This window comes from Micropterus salmoides, unplaced genomic scaffold, assembly GCF_014851395.1.
Source record: "Micropterus salmoides isolate LMB-PRFRI ecotype aquatic unplaced genomic scaffold, ASM1485139v1 Ms_hic_scaffold_5, whole genome shotgun sequence".
NCBI classification, from domain to species: domain Eukaryota; kingdom Metazoa; phylum Chordata; class Actinopteri; order Centrarchiformes; family Centrarchidae; genus Micropterus; species Micropterus salmoides.
The window spans coordinates 6,847,512-6,864,061 of record NW_024044237.1 but is presented as its reverse complement, the minus strand read 5'-3'; the positions used below and the strand labels follow the sequence as shown (position 1 = coordinate 6,864,061).

Genomic DNA, 16,550 nt, shown 5'->3' with positions numbered 1-16,550 from the left:
TCCACACATCCCCAGGGCAGCTCTGCACAGCCCCGACCCCAAGCCTGGTGCCTTCCCGCAAGGGAGCAGGCCCGGTATGTTTTTTTCCGGGCCAATTCCTGATTATTCTTAAGCAATTAGACAGATGACCTATATTTGGAATACATTTGCTGTGAAAGTTTTAATCTTTGTGTCAAAATTTAGAATAACACAAACTCCAACACAAAACTTTAATTTAAACGTTTAATATTTATAAATACTAAATTAAATGAATTAGAGATCCACCCCAGAGATGGACTTGATAAAGGGGATCTATTATGCTTTTTCATATTTTCTAGTATTAGGTATGATGTCATTCTGAGCCAGATTTCCAAATATGGTCATTTGCTCCAGGCAGAGAATGCTGGCCACGCCCCCAAAAGGAACATACAGACCTATCCCTGCAGCAACCTGGTAAACACAGACAATAGCCAGTTAGAAGACAGTGGGCTATGGAGTGGGGGGGGGTCTCAAAGAAACGAAGCATAAACAGCTTTTTACAGACAGATGCTGAAATGAGGGCCAACATGAAGAGCCAGTATAAGATAGAAAATACATTTTTGAACTTTGAATCATGCAAAAGTGCCATACAGGAGTCACAGAACTACAGTATAGGGCTGGAAATGCAGCATAATAGGTCCGCTTTAACCATGAGTGATAAATTATCATAAACTTTGTCTTTACCTACTGCCATTTATATTGTATTTATTTTATATTAGGGTTTTATTGATACATTTATTAACACTATTTATTTGTTCTGTTCTTTATCTATAATCTTATTGGTTTTTCATTACTAAATAATTGCCTTTTAAAAACGTTATTGAAAAAAAATAAATTGAGAACAGTAATCAAATTTGTGTTTTCAGAGCAGCAACAAAAGTAAAGTTTACAGCAGCAAAGTCACTTTATAAAATCAATATCTCACTGGAAACAAATGGAACATGTAAAATAAACTATATTCCTGACATCAAAATACTGAGTAAAGTTTAGAAAGAAGACATCACTCAGTCAGTTGTTACTTCTCCTCCTCTCTCTGCTGCTGGTAGAGAGGAGCTGGTTTCTCTCAACAAGCAGCTGGCAAGGTAGTTTCCTATATTGGGTGATACTTAAATTTTTGGCCTTGGTGATGCATAGGGCAGTGATGGGCAAACTGGGACGGGGTACCTTAGCCAAATTGATAGCTCTTCACATATCTTCTGCCAGAACTTTTGGACAGGTGCACATTGCCACATAGCATGCATGTAACTATCAGATGTTACCTGAGCAGTTTAGGCAAATGTTTGACTGCATGAGACCCATTCTGAACATCCTTTGTCCTGTATAGTGTGTTCTAAGGAGTGTGTTCTATTTTATACTGTATGAGTTGTAAATTTGTTTTTTTGTTTTTCATTCTAAAATTGTTTAAACATAACTGCGTCCTGTAGTGTGGTCTGGACAATGAATAGATGTGTTTCTCACTTAAAAAAAGGAGAGAGATTGAACCATCTGTTTTCAACAGTAACAAAAGGCAAAGTCCAAACCAAGGCAGCATTCCAAGAAACGTAACTAAATCCATAACATGTAACAGTCGGTTACATGGTGCAACAGAGCAGGATAATCCAAAGAACACAGAAACAGGCAGAACACTCAACTTACAACGAGAGCACAACAAAGACAGAACAGAACGGAGGACTTAAATAATAGGGCAAACAAGCTGGGAGGGAGTGCACAGATGAAAGACATGAGGGGCTAATTAGGCAGAACCATAGACAGTATATTACTGGACGAAACCACCCCGCAGATTTGAATGGAGAGCAGTGAGGCCAGTTTTGGACCAATAAAATACTACTAAAGGGCTACTTCCTGTCCGCACCAGTATCTGCTGTGCATGATGGCGCAGCAAAACCGTGGTTTAATGACGTAAAGGAACAGCAGAAACACTGTAATTCTAGTAGCTGCATAGCTGCGCCAAGAGTGTTTGTCTGACTCACATCGTCAGTGTTTAATCAGCCCACCTACGAGGCTCACCTGCCAAACATCAACGAAGCGTCACTGATGGCTGAAGAGTTTTTTTAGATTCACAGAGAGTTGAAAATCTAATCAATACGGTTACATCTCTCATGTGCGACGGGGTGTCACAGGGTTTTGACGTCATTTTTGGGCCTACATGGATCCCTCCATGCAGGCTTTGGTCGGCTTCACTGTCCGATCTCTGGCTTACCCCCTTTGGCAGAACAGACACACAGGCAGGCAGAGTGGGAAACAGGATGGTAAGACAGACTGAACAGACCTGTGGCCTGTACTACAAAGTGAGGCAACTGGCTTATGCAGGTAACTTCAGGAGTAACTTTGTGATGTCGGGTGCAACGAGCCCTGCAGCCTCGGTGAGAAGATCTTAATTTAATACTGTAGGTAACGGGCCGGTTTCTGAGATGTAGCCCATCTGTAGGCTATAAATGAATTATGTGTTTTCACATATTTAAATTTACTATTTTATGTCCAAAACATATGGAGCCAGGGGTGAGGGTTAAAAAACCGAGAAGAAAATTACAATTGAAAGTGACAAATTTACAAAATCTGAAATTCCCTTAAATTAAAAGTGCAAAAAATCCAAATCACTCTGGTGTTTTATTCTGAATACGCCCAATTCATGGCAAAGTCTCTGAGATACATGATGAAATAGGCTGGTGATTATGGGCTAAACGAGGATTTCCTCACTGCTAAATCCGATTGCAAAGTCTAATATAACTTTCCACCGCATGCCTAATGCATGGCAGAGGTGTGTGTGATGCTGCAGCCTTGCAAAGTGAATTTTCTCTCATAAATGTGTGACTGTAATGTCAGAGAATATACAGAAAAGTTTTTTACTTGTAGCTTAACATTGGAAAAAAAAATTTTTTCTCAGATTATTACCCCTCTCCGCTGGCTCCATTAGTTTTTTTGTTTTTTGTTTTCTTTTAAACCTGTCCTGCCCAGCAGCCTGGTATAGAGTATGATGAGCTGGATACCATATTGTGCCAGACAGATCTGACCAACGATTTGACTTTAACAAGAGAGTATTAATATACTCCTTTGTCTGTTTTATTATTTATTTAATTATGTATTGATTTGTCACCGGGCCGGACAGGGGGGCAGACACGGGGATGGGGGGGCACAAACAGACAGCACAGAGAAAGGACAAGACCTGTAAGAGAAGGGGGATGGATGGTGGGGACAACAAGGAAAAGCTGTGGGAAACACCAATTGCAGAAAGCAACGAAACCTGTAATAGAACAGAGAGGGGGGCTTGGGGAGGAGAAAACAACAACAAACAAAAACAAACAATAAAAATAATAATAATAGTAAAAGACAACGAGCCGAACGGCAGCAATAAACAGCTGACATAGTAAGACAACTAAGAGAAAAATTAAAACAAGAAACAGTCCAGCACACTAAATAAGCAACACAGCACAGCCACGAGAGCTGGAAAAATAATTAATTTAAATAAGTAACGTGTGGGTGAATGTGTCTGTATGTGTGTGGGTACATGTGTGTCCGCATAAGCCTGTTAAAGAATGTAGTTGCTAGTGAGAGTGGGATGCCACGACTGGGCCACACTTACCCCAGCAACAGGCAGGCAAGAACCCCAGTAGCCAATAGGGGTGGGAGAAAGAAAAATATAATCAAAATCAAAAAACAAAGACTCCCAGATGCACCGCGATGCAAACGCGAAAGACCCCGACCCAACCAACAGATGCCCCAAAATAAATAAATAAAAACGACCATCCAAATGCCAATTGACAATGCAGTGCCGACAGAATGCAAGAGGCGTAACCCGCAGAAGAGGCTCCATTTGTTTTTATTACAATGGGCCTTATGTGCAGTTGTACCTTTACATCTTAATCATATTACAGATAAAATCTCTCAATGGAATTCTTAAAATAAAGGTTAAAAACAAACAAACAAAAAAAACAATTAAAAAAAAATAAATAAAAAAGAAGAGTCCATAAAATACATAATAAAGAATTAGCCCACAACAAGAACACGTGAAGATAATTACAAATTTCCTCAATGGATGCCAACAAGCCAAAAACTCCAGGTGCAGATATGTTACTTAAAACCACAAAAATATTGCTTTACCTGTTATCAGGGTTAATGCTAATAAATAACTAATCTAGGTCACTCTACAATTCAATTCAATTCAATTTTATTTATATAGCGCCAAATCACATTACATTGACAACAGTTACAACTACATCCTAATAAGCTACCATATTACAAAACACGTGAGTAAAAATGTATATTCACTTCCTAAATTAATAAAAAGCGTTTTATCTGCCATGTTTCTGTGTAGTAGGACTTCAACCTGGCAAGTCGTGTACCAAAATTCTCACTGATTTTCCGAGTTGTTGTTTGCCTTCAGGCAATAAGTGAATTCTCGGGATTAGTCGGGATTATTTTGACATCATATGAATGGTAATTATACATCAAAATATTTTCAAATTCAAACCAATAGGAATAAAAGTTTTGGAACTCACTATCACCATAGTCTACAATTCCTGCTGCAACTCACAGATTAAAAACTAATAGGTATAATTTATATTTTGTATAGGCTTGGCACTTCTTTTTCCCTCTTCACAACTTTTGGCTAATTTGACTTTTCCTTACCCCCTCAGCCTCGTCTTTCATGCAATTGGATGATGAGAACCAGTGCCTTAAGGCAGCACAGGACTGTGGCCTGTACGAGAAGTGTGGTTCTCTGCGATCAGAGTATGTCCTGGCCTGCACTAAGATGGTACCCGGGACCAACCGATGCAACCAGCACAAGTGCCACCGAGCCCTGCGCCGCTTCCTAGAGCGGGTGCCTGAGGAGTACAGCCTGGGTGTTCTGTTCTGCCCTTGCACCACCACCCTGTGTGGTGAGAGGAGGAGGAAAACCATCGTACCCTCCTGCTCCTACCAGGAGATGGAGGGTCTGCAACCTAACTGCCTCCACCAGCAAAGCTTCTGCCGTCGAGATGACCTCTGCAGGTTAGACATGAAACTCAGATATTGATACTGTTAGCTAATTATCAAATGTAAAATGGCTAGAAACTGGCATTATATGGGGCAGTTTGATTACATATTTATTGTAGAATTGATAGCAATGTTAAGTGGCATAGCTTGTACAGGTGCAGGTCATATAATTAGAATATCATCAAAAAGTTGATTTATTTCAGTAATTCCATTCAAAAAGTGAAATATGGATATTATATTCATTCACTACACACAGACTGATATATTTCAAATGTTTATTTCATTTAATTGTGATGATTAAAACTGACAACTAATGAAAATCCCGAATTTCAGTATCTCCGAAAATTAGAATATTACTTAAGACCAATACAAAAAAAAGGATTTTTAGAAATGTTGGCCAACTGAAAAGTATGAACATGAAAAGTATGAGCATGTACAGCACTCAATACTTAGTTGGGGCTCCTTTTGGCTGAATTACTGCAGCAATGCGGCGTGGCATGGAGTCGATCAGTCTGTGGCACTGCTCAGGTGTTATGAGAGCCCAGGTTGCTCTGATAGTGGCCTTCAGCTCTTCCGCATTGTTGGGTCTGGCGTATCGCATTTTCCGCTTCACAATAGCCCATAGATTTTCTATAGGGTTAAGGTCAGGCGAGTTTGCTGGCCAATTAAGAAGAGGGATACCATGGTCCTTAAACCAGGTACTGGTAGCTTTGGCACTGTGTGCAGGTGCCAAGTCCTGTTGGAAAATGAAATCTGCATCTCCATAAAGTTGGTCAGCAGCAGGAAGCATGAAGTGCTCTAAAACTTCCTGGTGGACGGCTGCGCTGACCTTGGACCTCAGAAAACACAGTGGACCAACGCCAGCAGATGACATGGCACCCCAAACCATCACTGACTGTGGAAACTTTACACTGGACTTCAAGCAACGTGGATTCTGTGCCTCTCCTCTCTTCCTCCAGACTCTGGGACCTTGATTTCCAAAGGAAATGCAAAATTTACTTTCATCAGAGAACATAACTTTGGACCACTCAGCAGCAGTCCAGTCCTTTTTGTCTTTAGCCCAGGCGAGACGCTTCTGACGCTGTGTCTTGTTCAAGAGTGTCTTGACACAAGGAATGCGACAGCTGAAACCCATGTCTTGCATACGTCTGTGCGTGGTGGTTCTTGAAGCACTGACTCCAGCTACAGTCCACTCTTTGTGAATCTCCCCCCCATTTTTGAATGGGTTTTGTTTCACAATCCTCTCCAGGGTGCGGTTATCCCTATTGCTTGTACACTTTTTTCTACCACATCTTTTCCTTCCCTTCGCCTCTCTATTAATGTGCTTGGACACAGAGCTCTGTGAACAGCCAGCCTCTTTAGCAATGACCTTTTGTGTCTTGCCCTCCTTGTGCAAAATGTCAATGGTCGTCTTTTGGACAGCTGTCAAGTCAGCGGTCTTCCCCATGATTGTGTAGCCTACAGAACTAGACTGAGAGACCATTTAAAGGCCTTTGCAGGTGTTTTGAGTTAATTAGCTGATTAGAGTGTGGCACCAGGTGTCTTCAATATTGAACATTTTCACAATATTCTAATTTTCTCTAATTTTTCATTAGTTGTCAGTTATAATCATCAAAATTAAAAGGAATGAACACTTGAAATATATCAGTCTGTGTGGAATAAATTTATACATTATACAAGTTTCACTTTTTGAATGGAATTACTGAAATAAATCAACTTTTTGATGATATTCTAATTATATGACCAGCACCTGTATACAGGACAGTATGTGTCTATATTTATAAAAACAAAATTGTGTTGACTTGAAAAATATTTGGACTAATGTGGTGCTGGCTAAAAATGTGTATCATCAGTGGCCAAATGATTACCCACAGTGTTTCCTAATCGTAATTATAATAATAATAATCCTTATTTGTAGAGCACTTTTCAAAAACAAGTTACAAAGTGCTTTAACAAGTGTAAAGAATAATACAAAAAACAAGATAAGAGTAATTAACACACACACAATAAAAGCTCGGGTCCTCTACCAGAGGCCTGGGAGTTTGAGGGTTCTGCGCAGTATCTTAGCTGTTCCTAGGACTGCACTCTTCTGGACAGAGACCTCTGATGTTTTACCTGGAATCTGCTGTAGCCACTCTCCCAGTTTGGGGGTCACAGCCCCCAACGCTCCGATTACCACTGGCACCACCATTGCTCTTACTTTCCACATATTTTCTAGCTCCTCTTTCAGCCCTTGGTATTTCTCAAGCTTCTCGTGCTCCTTCTTCTTGATGCTGTTATCGCTTGGGATTTCCACATCTATCACCGCAGCCTTCTTCTGCTGTTTGTCGATCAACACGATGTCTGGTTGGTTAGCCATCACCACTTTGTCAGTCTGGATCTTGAAGTCCCACAGGATCTTGGCTCAGTCATTCTCAACTACCTTAGGAGGTGTCTTCCATTTTGACCTTGAGACTTCCAGACCATACTCATGGCAGATGTTCCTGTACACAATGACAGCTACCTGGTTACGGCGTTCCATGTATGCACTTCCTGCCTGCATCTTACACACTGCTGTTATGTACTGTACAGTCTCAGTGGCATCCTTGCACAGTGTGCACCTGGGGTCCTGCCTGGTGTGGTAGACCCCAGCCTCTATTGATCTTGTACTGAGTGCCTGTTCTTAGTGCTTCTGTGCTGTCCTTCAGTCCATCCTTTTCCAGCTACTGGTAGGATTTCTTGATATCAGCCACTTCTTCTATTTGTCTGTGTGAAACCCGAGGGTGAGGACAAGGAAGATGAAGAAGATATATATATATATAATTAGTCCCTGTTCCTAAATCCAGTTGTCCTACCATGCTAAATGATTTTAGGCCCGTTGCTCTGACCTCCATTTTAATGAAAATCTTTGAGAAACTGCTCAGGTCAGGGATTTTGAGGCACACTGAACATGCACTGGATCCTTTGCAGTTTGCATAGATTTCGCAGAGGAGTGGTGGATGCTTAACATGCTTTTTAGACATCTGGACGGTAACAGGAATCATGCCAGACTTTTATTTGCTTGCTTTTAACATGATCCAACCCCATATTGTAACCAGAAGGATCCTTTTAACTAACAGGACAGAGAGAGTGTGGGTAGATTGTATTTTGTCTGACCGGAAGTGTAGTTCCACAGATTCCCCACCAGGGTGTATGTGGTCATCTTTGTTATTCATTCATTATAAAATATGTGTCAGAGCAGAAATGATAACAGAAGTATTGTAAAGTATGCAGATGACTCTGTTGTTGTAAGTCTGATTCATGATACCAGCCACGGTCCTGTCGTTGATCAGTTTGGACACTGGTGAAGGACTCAAACCTCACGAAACATGATTAAAACTAAAGACATGCTCAACGATTTTAGTTGGAAAACTCACATGAGCGAAGACACTTTATTTAACTGTCAGACCATCGAGTATGTGAAATCTTATAAATACCAGGGAACCATCATTGATGCAAATTTGAAGCCAACTGTGAAGCTGTGTGCGAAAAGGGTCAACAGCGCTTTTAATGTTTAAGGAAACTCTCATACTTTCATATTGACCATGTTTTATTGTGCTTTTATGGAGTCAATCCTGTCCTTTCCTTGATGTCATGGTCTTGCCACACATCGTTAAAAGAGAGAAATTCCTTAAACCAAAGAGTTATATAGTCCGGTCGGCTGAACTCTTTGTATATCTCACTATCTCACTCTGTGTCCACCAAAATGTCACTATTTTAAATGCTGGTGTTACTGGGCCTTTTTGATGATGTAATCTGATGATATATGATAATATGATTTATTTACTTAAATATAGTAATCCTCTTTTTTTGCTATGAAGGTTTAATTGATGTTTTTTAGGTTTTACACTTGAAATGTTTAATGTATAGAGGAAATAGTGATACTTGATACAAATTTAAGGATATTTAACATTTAACACCTGGTACAAAAGAAAAATCAAGTATCAAGAAAAAAGTAATAATGAGAGGAAAGACAAAAGGCAACATTTACAAGTAGTAAAATGTGTTAATACTATATTTTTTAAAAACATTGGTATGGGACTTAAAACCCTAACATATATTTCCAGATATTCTGCCCACTTCTTGTGTTTGATGTTGAGCTGTTGTTTGTGTTGTTGCCAGGTCCAGACTGGCTGATTTCCTTAATAACTGCCAGCCATCTCCTCAGACGGCCAGCGGTTGTCTGAAAGATTCTGCAGGCCTGTGCCTCCGAGCCTACACTGGACTCATCGGTATGGGCTTCAGGGGCAAGTGGGGGGACATTTTGAAAATCCTAATACAGAGTTTCCTGAAATTTTGGAGATAGAGTCTTTGGCCATTTGAACTATGGATTATATATTTTACTTCATGCTGTCAAATACCGATCAATAAATAGGTGTATGAAAATTATATCTTTCATGCATCAACAAATTGTCAAATTAGCAAGTCTAGACTAATACGTCTTATGTCTTCGCTACTTAGCTATCAACTCCTAATTGTCTTACTGTGTAAAATAATGTAGCTGAGTTATAACATTAATGAGAGTTGAGGTGTGGATCACAGTAAATACTGCAAATATCTGACAGAACATAACTGAAAAGGATTAACGGTTCTTGAAATTTTTCATGTCAAAAGTTATTGGTGTTTTTTCAACTTATGGAAAATTGGGCTAAGAAAAAAACTTAACTTTTAAAAAAAGCAGTAAATTGAAGATTTCTGAGAATCTTTTTTTATAAGAACCTTGAATATGAAATACTAAAGTATTTTTTGGTGGACAAGCGATATCAAAATGGCCATTGAAACTACTGAAATCCTCGTCATCAGCCCTAACACCCTCACCAGCTCCACCCTGACCTTTTTACTCAACATCGATGGCTCCATTGTCACCCCCTCCACCCAGGATTTCAATCTTGGAATCATCTTTGACCCCAGCCTCTCCTTCCTGCCCCATCTCAACCCAGTCACAGAAACTTCCACCTAAAGAACATCGCCCGCCTCTGACCCTCCTTGACTTTTACTGCTGCAGAAATACTCATACATGCCCTCATTACTTCCAGACTACTGTAACAGCATCCTCTACAGTTCACCTAACAAAATCTTCAATAAACTTCAATACGTCCAGAACTCTGCTGCCAGCATGCTCAATTCGACCCGTTGCAGAGATCAGATCACCCCCATCCTTCACAGCCTCCACTGGCTCCTGGTTAAATACAGGATCCACTTTAAACTTCTACTCATCACCTACAAAGCCTTAAACAACCTGGCCCCTCTCTACCTTTCTGACCTCTTCCCCTGCCACACCTCCACATGTTGCCTCAGGTCTGCGAAGGCAGCAACTTTAAAAACCATCTGGACAAAGCGACGGTCCTGAAGTGACAGGGTCTTTTCCCTTGCACCACCCTCCCTCTGGAACACCCTCCCTAGCCACATCCGACAGCCTAACTCCATGCCATCTTTCTAACAGGCCCTGAAAACCCACCTTTTCAAGATTGCATTCCTTAGTTAACTTCCTTCCCCTCTCTCCTCCTCTATTTTTTTTACCAATTACTTTGATCTTATCCCCCCACAAACCCCGTTTGCGTAATTACAAAAGTACTATTATTATTAGTAGTAGTAGTAAGAATAAGAATAAGAATAATTAAATTTTATTTAATTTAATTAAAATTATTAGTCTGGGATTTTATTTGTTTCAATCACTAAACTCATACATCCCAAAAACTCTATTAAAACCATTTGACACCTGCATTTATTTGTCAAAACGTGTAGCCATGCCTGGCCAGTAATCAACTTCTCTCCAACTAGCTGCTCAGTATGTTAAAAAAGTTAGGTATATGATATTTAACAGAAAAAACTGAATAAGGAGGTGGTTGGGGTGAATGGAGGGCCAGAACCCGGACTTTGAACCAGAAAAGGGTGTTTGTGCCTCGTGTGAAGCAAAAATTTAATATGTTTATTTAAGGCAAGTTACATAAATTCCATAAGTTACACAAGTAACATTTGTTAACTTATGTGTTAACTGACATACATAGTTATTTTAACCCAAACCATGATCTTTTCCTAACCTTAACCTAAACAAACTGCAACTTCACTTTCAACTTTAATAACGTGCAGTTTCAAAATGGCGATGTTTCGAAATGCTAGCATTTTATTTTGAAAGTCTAACCGGACGTTACATGAAGCCTGAAGAGTCAAAAAATGACGCTAAAGGGTTACACAGGGCGTTAATAAATGACGCCAAAGGGCCTTGACCAAGCGACAATATGTGACGATTCGGGAGTGAGAATGTGTTGTTCTGTTTACTTTTGTTTCTGATGGCAGAGGCACCTTAGCCTCTCTCCATCAGTGTATGAAGGCACGTAAAAGTGGTGAATGTAATGTAGTGTAAAACGCTTTGAGTCTAGACTAGAAAGGTGCTTTATATGTACAGACCATTTATTTTCCCCAGCTTCCTTTCTTTATACTAAGCTAGGCCAATCGTCTTCCAGTCCAAGCTTCAAAATGAATGAAGTATTGATTTTCACTATTTCTTCTAGGAAAGAAAATCAAACAGTTGAACTGACTTAAAAGTGGTATTGTTTTGTGTGTCGCACTCAGCTATGGTGTTTGCTATTTCAGCATATTGTCAACATTTGGTATGTTTGGCTCTAAAAATGGCGAAGATGGCATTATGAAGAAAAACACCAACTCCAGACTTCAAAATGTCCCTTCAGCTCTCTTAGGAAATGTCACAGGATCTACATCACGTTTTTCTACAGGCTATGCTTCGGCTTTCTTTGAAGTTAAAGAACAGTATCCTCTCTCTGTTTCGTGCCATAATACAATTTAACTGATTTTCTCACAAATCAAAGTGAAATGCAGTGTAGAAACCAGTAGATGCTTCCAGTCTTTTTGACCATGGCCTAATTTGTTTCTAACAATTGTGTTTACATTTCTGAATAACTGTAAAATAAAAGGAAGAAAACCCCCAGATGAATTAAAATCAAAGTAAAAGTGTATTTGCCAACTTTCACCTCTCTGACCTGTAGGTACCATGATGACACCCAACTACATCGGTAACAGCTCTGCAGATGTGTCACTGTGGTGCAACTGTGAGGGCAGTGGCAACCAGTGGCAGGAATGTCTGAGACTGCAGCGCATGTTCACCCACAACAGCTGCCTGCGTGAGTCTACAGTCTATTTGCATGTTTCCAATGTAGCTCTTTTTATATACTCTATTTGGTCAGTGCAGTAATTTATCTGAGCTGGACCAGATCCCATGTAGTAGTAGATGTGTTGGCTGCATAAAACGTCTTTCATACCAAGCTGGGTTACCTGGTCAAAGTGGACAACTGCCCCAGACCGCCAGTGGCTAACAAAGCCCTTGGTTCATAGTGCGTCAGTTTGATTTTAATAACTTGATTAATTGCTCATTTGTTTGGGACTGTGCACCATTATAGCACAATATCACAACAAAATTCCCTAAAGGTTCAGTGTGTAATATTTCTGAGGATATAGAAAGAAATGCGATATAAGATACATAACTATGTTTTATAACTTTGTTCTCAGTGGTGTATAAAGACCTTACATAATGAACCATTATGTTTTTATTACCTTAGAATGAGCCATTTTTTATCTACACAACCGCGGGTCCCCCTTAAATGGACGTCGCCATGTTGTTTCTACAGTAGCCCAAAACGGACAAACAGCGCTACAGAGTGCGGTTTGTCCTTCTTCTTGATCTTGTAGATGGTGGGTGAGAGCATGAGGCACAATATTTAAACTAAATGTAATAGTTTTTGGTTAGCTCAGTTGGTAAAGTGCAGGCCTGTCACCTAGAAGGTTGCATGTTCAATCCCATGTTGGAAGAATGGCATTTTTCCCCCTTTTCAACAATTTGATTATGAAGCAACTGTTTCACATGCTCACAATAAAGCATTTGCTGTAGTGTCAGTGTTTCAGTGTTTCATTCGCATCCCTCAACCCAGGGACGCCTTTTCATTTCCCCATTATCTCCAGGCAGAGGAAATTTAGGGGAATCACATTTTCTGATGGCTATTTCAGAGGTGTGTCAAGCAGGCTACAGACTCTTTTTAATGTCATTCAGAATTTTTCAAAGTAAAAGCTCTCAATTCTACTCAATGTAAAGCATTACTGCAAAAAACATTCTTGCACTTTTATTTTGCTATGAAAATGATTGATTGAGTGATTATGTGAGTAACTGTTGCATGTATGTATACAATCCTGGGGCCAGATAGTAATCCAGGACAGGAAAGTTGGTGGGTTACTGGGGCTCTGTAGGCAAAATTTAATTAAAAGCTATGTGTATAGACGGGTTTCTTGTATACACTACTGGATTCGCACGCAGCCAGGGGGCAAAAGCGCTCCGGTAGCCAGCCAGAAGACTGAAGTCAACCGCTGTAATCAATGTAGATTTCGCATATTAATATAACATGCTGTGTCATGTTTTTTCTATTTCCGCCTGTGACATTAAGAAATGTTATGTACTGTAAAAATCATACTCATTGCTGCTGTTATGAATACACAATTAGTTATAATTTTGGGAGGGACCTGCTTTGTTTTTTATTATTTTTAAATGGCCTATATCCATAGCCTATATGATCCAGCATCCTCTGGTCTGAGAGGCTGCAGTGACTCCTCAGGTTAATTATTGTTCCAGTAAAGTGGATTTCTAAAATGTGCTATTTACTTTTAATACCCAGCAATAAAGTAAAGTTAGTTTTGTGCAACCAATATTTCTATTAAGAAATATCCTAAGAAATATATGAATTATTATTATAATCTATAATTATTTCCTGTGGTTTTATGGAATATGTTACCATCCCATGATGCCCTGGATGTTGTTTCAGATTCTTTTTACCCCAAAGCACTTGAGTATTTCGAATTTTGAGGATTATTTGGAATGAAGTCACATTTAAACCAGAATTATGAAAATAGAATGCATATGTCACCATCAAAGATACTCTGAGACAAACAAATTAAAGGAAATACATGAAAAAATGTCTTTGACACAATATCTGCTGAATCTGTCTGGGTGGCTGGCTCTACCTATTTAATTGTTACAGCCTTAGCATTCATAAGAGTTTTACAGCCTGTATCTGCAGCATTAGGCTTCTGCAAGAATCAAGAGGTGTGCGGAGAGGAGCCCTAGGGTAAAGACCTCCAGGTGTCACTCAGGCACAGCAGCTGTCAATAAGGCTGTCGATACACACTGAGCCCGTATGTCCAAACACTAAAGCCTGGGTCGATGCGTCAATGCACTTCCCATAAAGCTCAGTGATTTATCAAGCTGCTGCCAGCTCAAACAATAAAGCTGCCAAATAGATATGTTCACACCCACTCACACACACACACACACAAACACACACACACACACACACACACACACAAAAGCAGTGATGGGACTGTGTCTCCATGCAGGCAACTCTATCAGTTGGATGGGGAGCCCCGGCTCCCTGCCTGCAGACATCACCCCCCATCCTGCTCCCAGACCTTCCCCGCTGGTTCAGGAGGATGAGCTGCTGAGCAACAACCACCTGCCTGAACACAACAACGTTGTGAGTACAATTCAGCTCATCACGCCTTCACATTTTAAATTACCTTTCAGACTTTTATCCCAAGGCATTTTTTATTATCTTTGGTTTGAGCCCATCTTTTCACTGTCACACGGCAGCCTATGTTGTTTATTTAATATATTTGTTTTATCTCCATTGCTGGGGCTTTTTTATCAGTTTATTATTTTTAGCGTTTACCTGCTTTTTTCTTGCAAGCTCAGAACTTTATATTCACTTGCTCCTTTTGGATTGTGACAAAACATAATGTGGAGTTTGTGTTTAAACATTTTCTTTACATATATACCAAATCTTTGAAATTTCAACACATGTGGATTCAATTTACCACAAGTAGCCTACCATATGTTCTCTGTCTGACCATTTTAACGTAGTTATGAAGAAAAGTTTTCAAAGCAAAAAACAACAACTTTGAACTAACCATAGAATAATTTTGAATATTTTAACAGTTTGTGAGGTGTAATGTTTTGGACTACTTGGACATAGATTTTGGTAGCAGTTTCAAAGTTGCTGTAGAATAAGAACGTTTCTTAACGTACAATTGCAAGGAATTTAGGGATTTCATCATCTAGGCTCCATAATATCATCAAAAGATTCAGAGAATCTGGAGAAATCTCTGCACGTATGCGGCAAGGCCGAAAACCAACATTGCATGCATGTGACCTTCGATCCCTCATGCGGCACGGCATTAAAAACCGACATCAATGTGTAAAGGATATTACCACATGGGCTCAGGAACACATCAGAAAACCATTGTCAGTTAACACAGTTCATCACTACAAGTGCAAGTTAAAACTCTAACATGCAAAGCGAAAGCCATATATCAACAACACCCAGAAACGCCGCCGGGTTCTCTGGGCCCGAGCTCCTTTGAGATGGACACAAAGTGTGCTGTGGTCTGACGAGTCCACATTTGAAATTGTTTTTGGAAATTATGGACGTCGTGTCCTCCGGGCCAAAGAGGAAAAGGACCATCCGGATTGTTATCAGCGCGAAGTACAAAAGCCAGCATCTGTGATGGTATGGGGGGGCGTTAGTGCCCATGGCATGGGTAACTTGCACATCTGTGAAGGCCCCATTAATGCTGAAAGGTACATACAGGTTTTGGAGCAACATATGCTGCCATCGAAGCAACGTCTTTTTCAGGGACGTCCCTGTTTATTTCAGCAAGACAATGCCAAGCCACATTCTGCACGTGTTACAAATGCGTGGCTTCAAAGTAAAAGAGTACCAGCCCGGCCTGCCTGCAGTCCAGACCTGTCTCCCATTGAAAATGTGTGGCTCATTATGAAGCACGAAATACGACAACGGAGACTGTTGAGCAACTGAAGTTGTATATCAAGCAAGATTGGAAAAGAATTCCACCTACAAAGCTTCAACAATTAGTGTCCTCAGTTCCCAAACGCTTACTGAGTGTTGTTAAAAGGAAAGGTGATGTAACAAAGTGGTAAACACGTACCCGTCTCAGCTGTTTTGGAACGTGTTGCAGGCATCAAATTCAAAGTGAGTGAATATTTGCAAAAAACAAAGTTTATCAGTTTGAACATTAAATATCTTGTCTTTGTGGTGTGTTCAATTGAACATAGGTTGAAAAGGATTTGCAAATCATTGTATTCTGTTTGTATTTAAGTTTTGCACAATGTCCCAACTTCATTGGAATTACGGTTGTAACTTAGACTGTTGTATAGCACTACCACCAGGAGAATTTATCCAATAAAGAAATACCAAATTCTTAGTTTAGCAAATGATAGCTTTCTAACATATTAATTAGCTCTAGAGTAGAGCTGAGGCTGACGGGGATGCCATGAGGTATTTGCGTTGGACACATTCAAATGTTGACCAGATGACAGATCACCAAAGTTCTTACAGTTCATCCTGAGGGGAACAGGAACTATACTAAATTTGCAGGTTTCTTCAATTGCTAACATGCATTGGTCAAAACTGAACTCACATTGTCAAAACTCTTATCACATACAGCGAACAGAAGTATGTGTG

The 16,550-nt window shown here is 40.0% G+C and overlaps 1 protein-coding gene across 1 annotated transcript in view; it reads left to right on the top strand.

Annotated features, from left to right (window-relative positions):
- The window catches only part of LOC119889140 (GDNF family receptor alpha-4-like), a 123,552-nt gene that overhangs the window by 87,556 nt on the left and 19,446 nt on the right, over positions 1-16,550 (top strand). The window contains exons 4-7 of the mRNA XM_038700010.1: positions 4,653-5,007; positions 9,133-9,242; positions 12,015-12,149; positions 14,407-14,543. Of these exons, the coding sequence (XP_038555938.1) occupies positions 4,653-5,007; positions 9,133-9,242; positions 12,015-12,149; positions 14,407-14,543 (737 nt within the window). The remainder of the gene's footprint in view (positions 1-4,652; positions 5,008-9,132; positions 9,243-12,014; positions 12,150-14,406; positions 14,544-16,550) is intronic.